Source organism: Echinops telfairi, unplaced genomic scaffold (assembly GCF_000313985.2).
Source record: "Echinops telfairi isolate 266 unplaced genomic scaffold, ASM31398v2 ScPeMD7_7457;HRSCAF=8495, whole genome shotgun sequence".
In the NCBI taxonomy this organism is placed as follows: domain Eukaryota; kingdom Metazoa; phylum Chordata; class Mammalia; order Afrosoricida; family Tenrecidae; genus Echinops; species Echinops telfairi.
The window spans coordinates 21,344,171-21,355,938 of NW_022111357.1; the positions used below are offsets into that span (position 1 = coordinate 21,344,171).

The 11,768-nt window shown below is 48.2% G+C and overlaps 1 protein-coding gene across 2 annotated transcripts in view; it reads right to left on the reverse strand.

The window, feature by feature from the left end:
- The window catches only part of PITHD1 (PITH domain containing 1), a 6,708-nt gene extending 1,148 nt beyond the window's left edge, over positions 1–5,560 (reverse strand). The window contains exons 1-5 of one of the 2 annotated variants that reach the window (XM_004705112.2): positions 5,347–5,560; positions 4,690–4,733; positions 4,217–4,294; positions 948–1,052; positions 1–109 (exon numbers count right to left, since the gene is read on the reverse strand). In XM_004705112.2, coding sequence (XP_004705169.1) covers positions 1–109; positions 948–1,052; positions 4,217–4,294; positions 4,690–4,733; positions 5,347–5,544 — 534 coding nt within the window. In that variant the 5' untranslated portion in view covers positions 5,545–5,560. Of the gene's footprint in view, positions 110–947; positions 1,053–4,216; positions 4,295–4,689; positions 5,315–5,346 lie in introns of those variants that run through there. The other variant, XM_045299174.1, reaches the window with a different exon arrangement.
- Positions 5,561–11,768: the final 6,208 nt, after the last annotated feature.

The window sequence follows — 11,768 nt, forward strand, 5'->3', positions numbered from 1 at the left end:
CTCAGTCCATTCTCCTCTCAGACCAATATAAAAGATTTTGGTGGTATCTGCTCCAAAGTTTTTTGAAATGTGGATAGAGAGATGGTAGACATTTGAAAAACGAGAAATTCTAGAGGAGGAAAAGAGGGAGAGGATCCAGTTAGAGTGCCTGGAGCATCTCCCCACCACATCCCAGCCGCCAGGTGAAACCCAGAATTGGGAACCTGAAGACTCCAGGGAGCTTGTTCTCCCTCTCCTCCAGAAAACCACTCAATCCCAGGAAGACTGGTCCCATAGCTAACTCTGAGCCAGAGACCGGCCACAGCAGAAGGGGTAAAAAGACGAATCACTACAGTTCTTGCCTTCAGGAAGCAGGAGCGAGAATTGCCGTTTGGTTTACTCTGGATCTCACCCTCAGGTAAAAAAGAGAACTCATGAAGAACCAAGAAAGGTGAGCACATGACATTTTGCTTGCCATCAACAATTCAAACTCACCAACCACTCTGAAGGAGAAAGCTGCAGCAGCCTGCTTCTGTAAAGACTCAAAAAGTCTTGGGGAAATTTCCTAAGGGGAAATTCTACTCTATCCTCTAGGATCACTGTACATTGGAATCTTCCCATTAGCAACAAGCCTGACATTTTCTTTTTTGTTGTTGGGGGGTGGGGGTGGGGGGTGGGGAAGCCCACTATACAAAGAGGAACTCTGAAATCTCTCCTCTGACTACCCTAGGAATTCATTTAGATCTGTCAACATGTTAAAAAGTCTGTGGCTTACACTGAATTTTTGCCAAGAAGTAACTGACCATGCCCAGGAACAAGCCTCCTTCACTGTCTTAACTCGTGTTTAATGCATGGAGCAGGCGACCACGCAAAAAGAAATGGCAAGCCCTGTAGATGCTGGCTGCAAATGAGGAAGCACCTGTGCTTCTTCCAGGGACGCCAGAGTGGAAGACAGGCCCAGTGCTTACTTTGTAGCATACTCTAATTCTCCCGTAACATCCCGGTTCAGACTAAAGGTCTGGTCTGGCTCCCTGTCTGTATCACCAAAGGACATCTGTGGAATGTTTTTATACCTGAGAAAGAAAAGGGAAGCAAAGTTCAAGACACATGCATTATCACCTTTCTCACATATTTAGAAAATCCTGATTCTTTGACTGCTTTTCAAAAGGAGATCAAATTTGGGGTGGGGGTGTGTGGGGTGGTGGTGTGTGTGTGTGTGTCAAGCTTTGGAAATGGTATTTTATTGGCAGTTACACACAAATCTCTTAAACCCAACAAGCAAAGTGCTGGAAAGTGCAACCTCACTCCTGTCCTAAGTGGCATCTCTGAGTGGGTTACAGTCACATGAGAAGCAATACACAAAGAGACGGCTCAAACTAGATCACGTGTGGCAAATGCCTGGAGAAAATCCCCAGCCTTGCACATTCACCGAGGCTTGTGGTGTGCATGAAACAGCTCACTCATGGGAAAACACACACTTTGGCAGGAACACAGTAAACACTGTTGAGAGATAAGCTCAGGTAATCAATATTCAAGCATTTTTTGTGTGTCCAAAAATCCCCTACACACCAGTCAACTGACAATTTTTTAAAAAGCAACAGTTTGAGGATGTCCATTTTGAAAGGAATATAAAAGGATGAAAAATCGCAATAGGCTTCAGAAAGTCAAGATAAAACTGCTGGTGAGTTAAGTGGAGAGGAAATGGTTTGAGAATGATGAAGGCAATGAATGTACAAATGCGCTTTACACAATTGATGTATGTGTAGATTGTGATAAGAGTTGTATGAGCCCCTAATAAAACGATTTTTTTTAAAAGTCAGTAAAGCATTAGAACAAAACAACAAAAAATTGATGGTGAGGAAGATTTTCCAAAAAAGGGAGTGGGGGAATCTAAGAAAACAACTGTCTTCCGGTAACACGCAAATTCTTAAGGACTGAGCCACCCGTGTCCTCCACCTATCCCCAGGGTTTATTAACACACCCACACGGGGAAGGCCCAGGTATTAGCCGCAGCAAAATGCATGTAATTTAAATAAGCCAATGTTGCTTCAAAGTGTTTCCAAGACTGATGCAAAGCAGAATGATATTAATGGTGAGCATTTACGAGCGGCATGAGAGGCAGTACAGCCCTGTAGTTAAGAGGGGCGTCTCCGGAGCTGACCTCCCTGGGTTGAATGCCTGCCTGGCTCAGTCACTTAGCAGCTCTGTGCCTTTGTCAAGTGATTTAACCTGCCTCAGTTTCCTCATGTGAATAATTGGAATAGTGACAAAGTAAAGCCAAAGTATCAACTCACCCCTATAATAGATGTGGAAATTAAAATGAATCATTTCTAAAGAGACACTTTTTTGGGTCTGTTTTATTATGGGAAATGTCAAATATACAAGTCGAGATAATATCATCTCTAATTACTTAACACTCAGCTTCAATAATCAGCACTAACCCAGTTTTGCCTATCACCCCCACTTTTCTTTTGCTTAGTTTTGAGACAAACCCGACAGCTTCTCACTTCATCCATAAGTATTTTAGTACGTATCTCTAAAAAAGCTAAGAACTTGTTTCCCCCACCCACAACCCCTGGAAAAAAAAAAAAGGCCAAACCCCATGGTACCATTTTGCATTCATTAACAATTTCTAGTCAATATCTAGTCTGTGTTTACATGTCTCCGATTTAAGAGTCTCCACTGAACTTCTCTGGTGTTTCAATGACATGTCATAGTGTAACGGCAGAGCCTTTTCCTTTCATTAATGGGACACAAAATAATAGCGCATCTGACAATCAATGACAATCTTAGAGTCAATGAAGTGCAATACATGTAAAGGGCTTAGAACAGAGAGTTACGTTTATATTTGTATCTGCCTGCCTCAGATTGGGCATTTACTGTTCCATCCAGTCTAGGTTCTCTACATGTTACATCTCACTTAATTCTCTCCTGGGTCTGATGAGCTAAGTACCACCAGCTGCTCATGAGGAGAAAGATGAGGCTTTTCACTCCCGTCAAGAGGCACAATCTCAGAAACACCCAGGGGCAGCTCGACCCTGTCTTACCAGGTCTCTATGAGTCAGAATCAACTGGATGGCAGTGAGAGTTGAGTTACCACTGCTATTCTCATTTTACATAGAAGAGGGAGGCAGAGAGACGAGAGGAATGTCCCAAGATCATTCGGCTAGACGGTAGTACAGCCAGAATGTGCTCAGTTTATTCCCGAGCCTGTACTTTTATTGGTTTAAACCACTCTTAGCCACAATACACTACAAATGTTTAGTCTTCTAAAGCCAATTCATCCCAAAGGCTACCGAGTCTCCAAAAATCACCTCTGGAGCACACGGCCTTCTTAAAATGGTGACGTATGTGGATGATTTGCTTTCAAGGTCATGTCTTTAACATCCAAATATAATGCTTCTTTTCTTTCTTAAATTTCCCTACAACCACTTGTAACTGCTCATTTTCTCAGATAAAAATATCTTTATGTACAGTTCTTTAAATATGAGCTTGTTGAAACCCATATTGCCAACCACAAAGCTCTCTGTGAGACACCACTTCACTCTCACCATCTGACATGTGTGCCTCGGGCACTTTCCTCCCAAAGAAAGCCTACATGCAGTAAGGTTAACTGTCCCAAACAGGGTAGTATCGCTGATAGCAACAGAACCATGTTACAAGAGGCGCACAGAGCTTAGTTAATTGAACAAACTCACTGTCGACTCCTAGGGACTTTATAGGATGGGGTAGAACTACCCCTGGGAGTCTCTCAGACTGTAGCTCTTTGGAACTTAACCTCCATGACACCAGGACTCCTTGTTCACTAAAAGGCCATGTAACATGCAAACGAAGACGTTCGATATGGACAAAACACACTTGAAGATTATTACTGTAGGAAGTGAAGCTAACCTCAAAAAACAGAATCTATAAATCACTGGAGAATTGCAACTGAGTTATTGAAAATATGGCTAAGTCACCAACAATTAGCATTTGTAGGATATCTCCAAATGGTGCTACGATGAGCCCTCTGGAGATAAGCTGCTGGTCCTAGAGATACTTCACCTTAAACAGCCTTTAATTTGGGAAGAGACAAATGTATGGAGACACAGAACAAGGCCAGGAAGCTTTAAAACAGATTACCAAAAAACCATTGGAGAGTGTTTAACCTGGTGAACAGAACAGTGATACTGTGGAAGACAGGGGTACCAGACGAGAGAGCAAGAGCTTCTTGAGGTTCTCAGCCCTGGCCACTTACAGCCGCATCTCAGAGGGGTGCGAGTCGTCATCCTCTCCCATTACGATGATGCCTTTAAGCTTGACATTGCCGGTAAATCTGCCAGGAATACAAGAAACGGTGGTCAACCTGGATTTCAATCCCTCCTTATCTGTGTGACCCTTGGCATGAGCCTCCCCTTTTGGGACTTCAGTTTACTTCTTGGTCGGATTTGTACTAGATCATTTCCAAGGCCCGTCTCCCTCTGGAGTGCTACAACGCTGAAGAAATTTACCTCGACTTCTCAGTTAATCCTTCTATAAATACACCTGTTTGCAATCTGCCACACGCCCCGCCCAAAAAACCCACGCTAAACCTATTAACCTCCTCCAACCCACCGGACTACGGGTCATGAAACAGATGCGTGTACTAGATTCAACCAACGAAGTCATCCAACTGACAAGATAACTGGTACAGCCTGTGTCACCTGGGGCAGGCACCGTGGGGATACTTACGGAATATTAAAAAGCAGCTCTTCGTCCGCATCACTTTCAACATACTGGAAGGGATGGGAAGTGGGGAGGAGAAAGCAACACGGATTTGCTGAGAACCTGAAATGCTTGGCAGCCTCCAGCCTGCTCTGTGACTGGGGTGCAGTGCAAAACGCCACCCCCGCTCGGTTTGCCTTATGGAAAACCCAGGCACGAACTTCCACCATCCACCAGCTTCCGGAATGGTGCGTAGATATCGTGCCTGGGTGCTTTTTAGGAGTGTGTGTGTGGGTGTGTGTGTGGGGGATGTGTGTGTAGCGTCCACCGCTTTCAAGGCCCCCCCCCCCCCAAGTGTTAAGAACCTGTGCTTCAAACACGACAACGCCCTCGCTCTTCCCGGTCTGGGCGCCAACAGGTGATAAAATCAGGCCGCCATGGGGACCCGGGGGCAGGCGGAGGGCTCCTCCGTCGGTCCTCACGCCGCGGCGCCCCCGGGCTTCTCTGGGCCTCCATTTCCCTAGCTGCACCATGGGGGGACTCGAGGCTGCGGGCCTGCCGGGGGCTGGCAGGGCAGGGGCACGGGGAGGCGCCTGGGCCACCAGGCTGTGGCTAGCTGGAAGAGCAGGGAGGAGGCAGGTAGAGAAGACCCGCGGCCGGGGCCCCCCGCCCCGTCAGGCCCACCTTGGAGCGGTCGGCCCGCTCCTCCCAGGGCTTGAAGACCCCGCGGCCGCTGCCCTCGCGGCTCTCGTTCAGGCACTGCAGCCGCTCCAGGTCGATGCGCAGGTACAGGCCGTAGGCCAGGCCGCGCTGCTCGGGCGGCTCCTCCCGCTCGGCAGCGCAGCGGCAACCGCCCCCGCCGTGGCTGTGGCCGTGCGACATGGCGACGCCACCGCCACCTGTCCCTTCAGCCCGACCGCGACCGAGCCTCGCTCCCTCCCCGCGGCCGCCAAGCGCGCCGCGGCCGCCGCGTCGTAAAAGGCGCGCCCAGTGCGGCGCATGCGCCGCAGGGAAAGGGGGCGGGGCTCGAGAGGATTGGCCTTTGAGGAGCCACGTACGGCGCGTCCGAGAGGCTACGCGGTCGCTTTAAACCCTGGGAACGGCCGCGGTGACTACCCAGCTGCGCACACAGGAGAAAGGTGAAGGGCCGAGGGAGCTGGTCAGCTGGCGTTCGAGAACTCCACTAAAGTCTGCTGTTTGCTTTCCCGTCCCGTCGGCGGCTGGTGGAGGAAAGAGGGCGGAATGCTAAGGACCCTGACACCATTCTCGGGCCTGCCGAGTGCGCCCTTGGGCGCTTAGAGCACACAGACGCCCTGTCGCCACTGCCCTGACAGCAGACGTACAGGTCGGGAGCCGGGGCCAGATCGAAGACAAGTCCGGGGTGGCTCCTGACAGTGGGCTCCTCTGACTCAGTCGTTTCCCCATTCTGAGGCTCAGCTTCCTCAGCTGTCGAAGGCAGCCACGATCATTGCTGGTTCCTTGTGTTACGGAGTCGCGCCCAACAAATGACCACTGACCCACAAGCAGCTGCAAAGTAACAAGGCAAAAGTTTTTTAGAGAAGAGCAAAGGTTTATTAGAGAAAAGGCAAAGATTAGAGAAGAGCAAATCCGGATTTGGGCTACAGCATGGCCACGCAGGGTCCAAAACTGAAGCGTCCGGCAAAAATTTCTTTGCCCTTTTATACACTTAAAACCAGTAAGGAGTAAGGAGAGGGGAGTGTGTGTAAGGAATGGGGAAGGGTGTCTGCACAAGATAACAGGATGTGGGCAGTTTAGCATGTCCTGCCCAGCTTATCTTGGTCCAGGTGCGCTTGTAAAACTTTTTGGCTGACATTTACAAGCGGCAGTTTGCAAGGTCACAGTGACTTGTTTTTCTAAAATAACATTCTTCTTTTAGGATGGGGGATGACCTTCAAACTCTTCAAAATGGGGTAACTTAAGTCAATTGTGAAGATTCCCTGGACCCTAACACCTTGGACTGCAGTTTTAAATTAAATCATGTATGACAAAAACTCAGCCCAGTCAGTACCTGACAGAAGAAACCAACAGGTTTTGGCGATTGCAATAATTTTACAAGTGGTCTTGGTTCAAATTCAAGCATTCCCACTTCCAGCCTGAGTGGCCTTGGACAAGTGACCTAGCCCCTTTGAGTCTTTTCCACCTGTGCCGTGAAAAGATTGGACAAAATGACCATTCAGCCCCCACCCTCTGGAATGGTTCAGAGCAGTTCCCCACCCCTCCAAATGGCTGACTGTGACCCGTTAATAGGTCTTAAAACCTGTTTAGAGAATGACAACTTGAATTTTAAAAATAAAATCAAGTTCCAAAATATACATTGAAGTTCTCAATTTATGGGACTTCAGTTTTAAGTGCCATGTGGTAAAATGTTTTCATATTTGTGGGCTGTCGGCAAAGGATTGGGGGAAAGCCACTGTTTAGAGTCAAAATGATTTTGTAGAAAACTTGCATGCTCCCTGGATGGGAGAAAGGGACTCCTGGGTGGTGCAAGCAGTTTTCAATCCCCTACTAACCCAAAGGCTGACAGCTTGAATCCACCCAGTGGGTGACACTCTGGGAAACGCTGGTAATCTCCTCCCTGAGCGATTACAGCCAAGAAACCCCTGTGGAACAGCAGTTCTATGTGGGGGTTTTATTTTGGATGGGAGGAGAGAAGGAAGAGAATTCAGAGAGACTTGTGTGAAACTCTATCCCTGCTCTTCACAGGGTTTTGACCCCTGGCCTTGGGAGTGTCCAGACAAAATGGAGACGGGGGTGGGTATATTCCATGTAAACCAAAGTACCCACGTGTTCAAGTCGCATTGAGAAATATCGTGTTACCCTTGTTCAGTTCTTTGTGAAATAGGCAAACTTATGCCAGGCCCAAAGTAGTGCAATGCTATTATGGATTAGGAGCCCTGGTGCCATAGTGGTTATGAGTTGGGCTGCTAATCACAAGGTCAACAGTTCTAAACCACCACCTGCTCCAAGGGTTTTCTACCACTGTGAAGTGTTACAGTCTCAGAAATTCACAAGCGCAGTTCTCTCCTGCCCTTCCAGGGTCTTTGTGACTCAGCATCAAGCCCACTGCAGTGGGTTGCTTGTTTTTATGATGGATTATTTCTGTGTCCAGGTGAGAGGCCTGGCCCCCAGCATACGGGCCAGTGATTCGGTAAACGCCTGTTCAGTGGAGTGATACACCCTACAGCCTTGACTTTGGAAAGGCCGAATCACTGCAGGACCAACACAGGTCTGACTCAGGACACCCATGGCTCTTCTCCCTGTCACCAGGTAAGTGGACTTGGGGATACGAAGAGCCGGGAGTTGTGACTATAGTCCTTTCCCATCCTACAGCCTCTTGAAGTACAGAATACTGAGCGATCCAAAACCATGAACTGAACCTTCCAGCTCACTGTGAAGGTTATTTATCTGGGTAGCAGAATGGAACACACTTTATTGCTAACTTTCAGTGAGCCTCCATTTGTACTCTTGTCCTGATTCCATAAATATTGAGGTGGTTCACATACATAGATTGCTAATAATGAGCATTCTGACTGCATAGGGTTTATTATGAAGGTAATACATGGAAAGTGTTTGATACCATTGGCTCATAAGTGAAAAGGGTGCTTGCTCACTGCCACCAAGTTGATTGGGACGCATAGAGATTCTGTAGGACAGAATAGAAATGCCCCGATGGGTTTCTGAGACTGTCACTCTTTGAAGGAGTAGAAAACCTGATCTTTCTCCTTTGGAGCAGGTGGTGGTTTCAAACTGCTGACTTTGCTGTTAAACAGCCCAACAGGTAGGTAACCACTACATCGCCAGGGCTCCTAGGAAAAGGTTCAACAACAACAAAACTCACCGCCATCGAGTCAATTCCGAGGCACAGCGACCCTATTGCCCCTATGAATTTGAGACTGTAACTTTACCGGCATAGAGAGCCCCAGAAAACCCATCTTTCTTTCTCAAACAGGAAACTGGTAAGGAGCAAGACTGTCGGCTCAGCATCCCCCTCTGGCTGGATGTGAAACTGCAGCTGCTAAGGAGGTTGATCTGAAAGATCACCTGGGCTGCAGGGGGATTTAGCTGTGATCTGGGGATTATCTGTGAACCTGGTCCCTTCTCTGAGTTTCTTAGGTCTGGGGCCAAAGAGGAAAAGCTCCTCCTATTTTCTCCTCCCATTCCCTGGCTCCACCTGCAAACATTCCTGTGTAGCTCAAGGACTGCTAAATCGGTAACCATCTTCCTTTCTCTTCTGCCTACCTTGCTGCTGCTGCTGCTGCTAGGTGCCCTTGAGTCCGTTCTGGCACCTGGAACCCTCTGCACAGCAGAACTGACCCTGCCTGTCCTGCGCCATCCTCGCCGTTGCTCCTTTGCTTGAGACCATTGTTGCGGTACTGTGTCACTCCACCTCCTGGAGGGCCTTCCGCTCCTTCACTGCCTCTCTACTTTACCCAACATGACGTCCTGCTTCAGGACTGGTCTCTCCTAACCACGTCTCGCTGTCCTTGCCTCTGGCCTTACTTCTCCCATCACACATTGGTCTGTGCTTTGAGCAGTCCGTGGTGCTTGCAGTGTTCTTCTCCAGCACCGCCATTCAAAGGCATCGATTCTTCTCTGGTCTTCTTCATTCCGTGTCCAACTCTCACATGCCTAAGAGGCAGCGGAAAATACTACGGCTGGGGTCAGGCACACCTTAGTCTTCAAAGTCACATCTTTGCTTGCCAATACTCTAAAATGGTCTTGTACAGCAGATTGACCTAATGCAACAAACGTGTCTTTGGATCTCTTGACTGCTGCTTCCAAGAGCCTTGATTGTGGATCCAAACAAGACAGCTAGGCTGGGAGAAATAAACTGCTTTCTATCTACCTTTGAGTTCTCCCTCATGACAAAAGAATAGTGTCGTAATTAACAGCAGCTGGTGGTTTCAAACTGCTAGCCTTGTGGCTAGCAGCCCGATGTGTAATAAGAGCTCCTACTAAAGAGAACAGTCACAATAATGGCTCACAACCATATAACTTACAATGTGTCAAGTACTGACCTGAGGCTTTCCTTCTATTATTTTTCATAATTGCAGGTATGCTAGTATTACCCTCACATTAGAGGTAAGAAAAATGGGGCGCAGAGAGGGTGAGTAACTTGCTCAAGGTCACACAGCTGATTAGAAGAGTCGTGGAACGAGGCCTTAAACCCCGGAGTCCACTCTTAACTACACGGAGTTCTTCAGGCATTCACCATGTGCTGGGAGCCCTGAAGACGTTGTGGAGTGAGCGCTGAACTGCTAACCGAAAGGTGGGCAGTTTAAACCTACCACTCGCTCTGCAGATGAAAGATAAGGCTGGGTGCTCCTGTCAACATTCAGAGCCTCGAACACGCTATACAGGGATGCTGAGAGTCAGAAGTGATGTGATGGTTGTGAGTTGCTGTCAGTGGAACTGAGACCAAGTGTCATGCAGCCAGTTTATAGCCAGTGTGTCAAAGCATCCATTAGCTACTCCTAGTGGCTTTTCCCCTCTGATTTTGTGCCTCATTTCTCAACAGTGGTGGTCACTCCCACCCTCTCAGCCATAACCCATATGGTTTCCCATGATAGAACTCCTCCCTTGTCTTATACTGACATATTAGGAACTTTTAAACTGATCAATAGGACTGCAATATAGCTAACTCTGAAACTCCACCCTGGTGGCCACGCACACATAACCTTCTACCATCTCAGCTTGTTGTCTTGTCCTTGGGCCCAAGCCCCTGCATCCAGGAGAATTGTCCTTTTTTCCCTCTGGATCCTATGAGAAAGCCTTCCTGTTTTAGACCAGCCTGCGTGGGCTTCCTTGTGCCACACCTGGAAGACCGCCCAAGACACACACAGACCAACTTTGGGCGAACTCAATCCACTCAGAGGCTCATGGGCACTGGGTTACCAGCTGTGTCACTTTGGACAAGACATTTTCTTCAGTGTCTCTGTTATAACAATGTCAACCCCTAACTGAGGCCCATCATCATCGTCATCACAGCTGTGCTTTCTACAGACCAGGCACTGTTCTAAGCACGTTATATGTTTTAATTCGTTAAATCTAACAGCTCTCCACAGTCATTGTTTTCCTAATTTTTGGAGGAATGAGACACAGGAGGCTGGGATACACAGGGAGGTCTGGGATTCGAAGTCAGCTGCAACTCTACAGCCCGTACACTTCGCCACCTTCAGCCTAGCTTTGTGGATTACCAAGGAGCCTTTAGAATCTTCCGTGCTGATGCGCTTCTCTGCTCACATGCCTTAGATGTGGCCAGTGAAATGTGATGGAAGTGAAGGTTATCCCTCCTGGACATAGCTTAGGGGCCAGTGCACCACTCTACACCTGCGTTGGTGATCTTAGGAGCACCTGGCAGCCTGAATCCGAGGGAGAATGGCATGCAGCAGAGCCCCCATCTGCACCACCACCCTCATGGGCATGTAGTGTAAGCAATAAACCGTTGTTTTGAGCCACTGGGAGCTGGGGGTTGCTGCTGCTGGGATTTCTCAGCCCAGCACTCTTGACATTTGGGCTCAGCAGGTCTTTGTTGTGGACGCATTGTCGAATGTCTAGCAGCATATCTAGCCTTTACCTACTAGATGCCAGGAGTCACCCCCTCTACCCTCAGCTGTGACAGCCAAAAATGTCTCCAGATATGGCACAAAGTCCCAAGAACTAGTGCCCTAGCCAAGGGATTAATCTAGAATAGGATTATCCTGTCCATCCTGAACAAATCCCACTCGGCCCTGACCTGTGTGTGGGCGTCCATGTGCTGTTGGTGGGTTCTGTGTGCTGCATTTAGGATGGGCACACACAGATTGTTTGATCCACTCTCAAGCTCCATGTTGGACTAGCAACTCCAAGAGCGCCTTCCCTGTGCTTTGCTTTGGAACAGGTACAATGGCAACGGCTAGCAGATCGTGGACGCTTGGAAGACCTGTCCTCTGAACCCACCTGGGTCCTGGAGCCTTCTCTTTTGTTGTTCTAGGGTTGTTTTTGTTGTTGTTGTTTTAAATCATTTTATTGGGGGTTCATACAACTTTTATCACAACCCATACATCCAATGCATCAAGCACATTTGTACATTTGTTGCCATCATC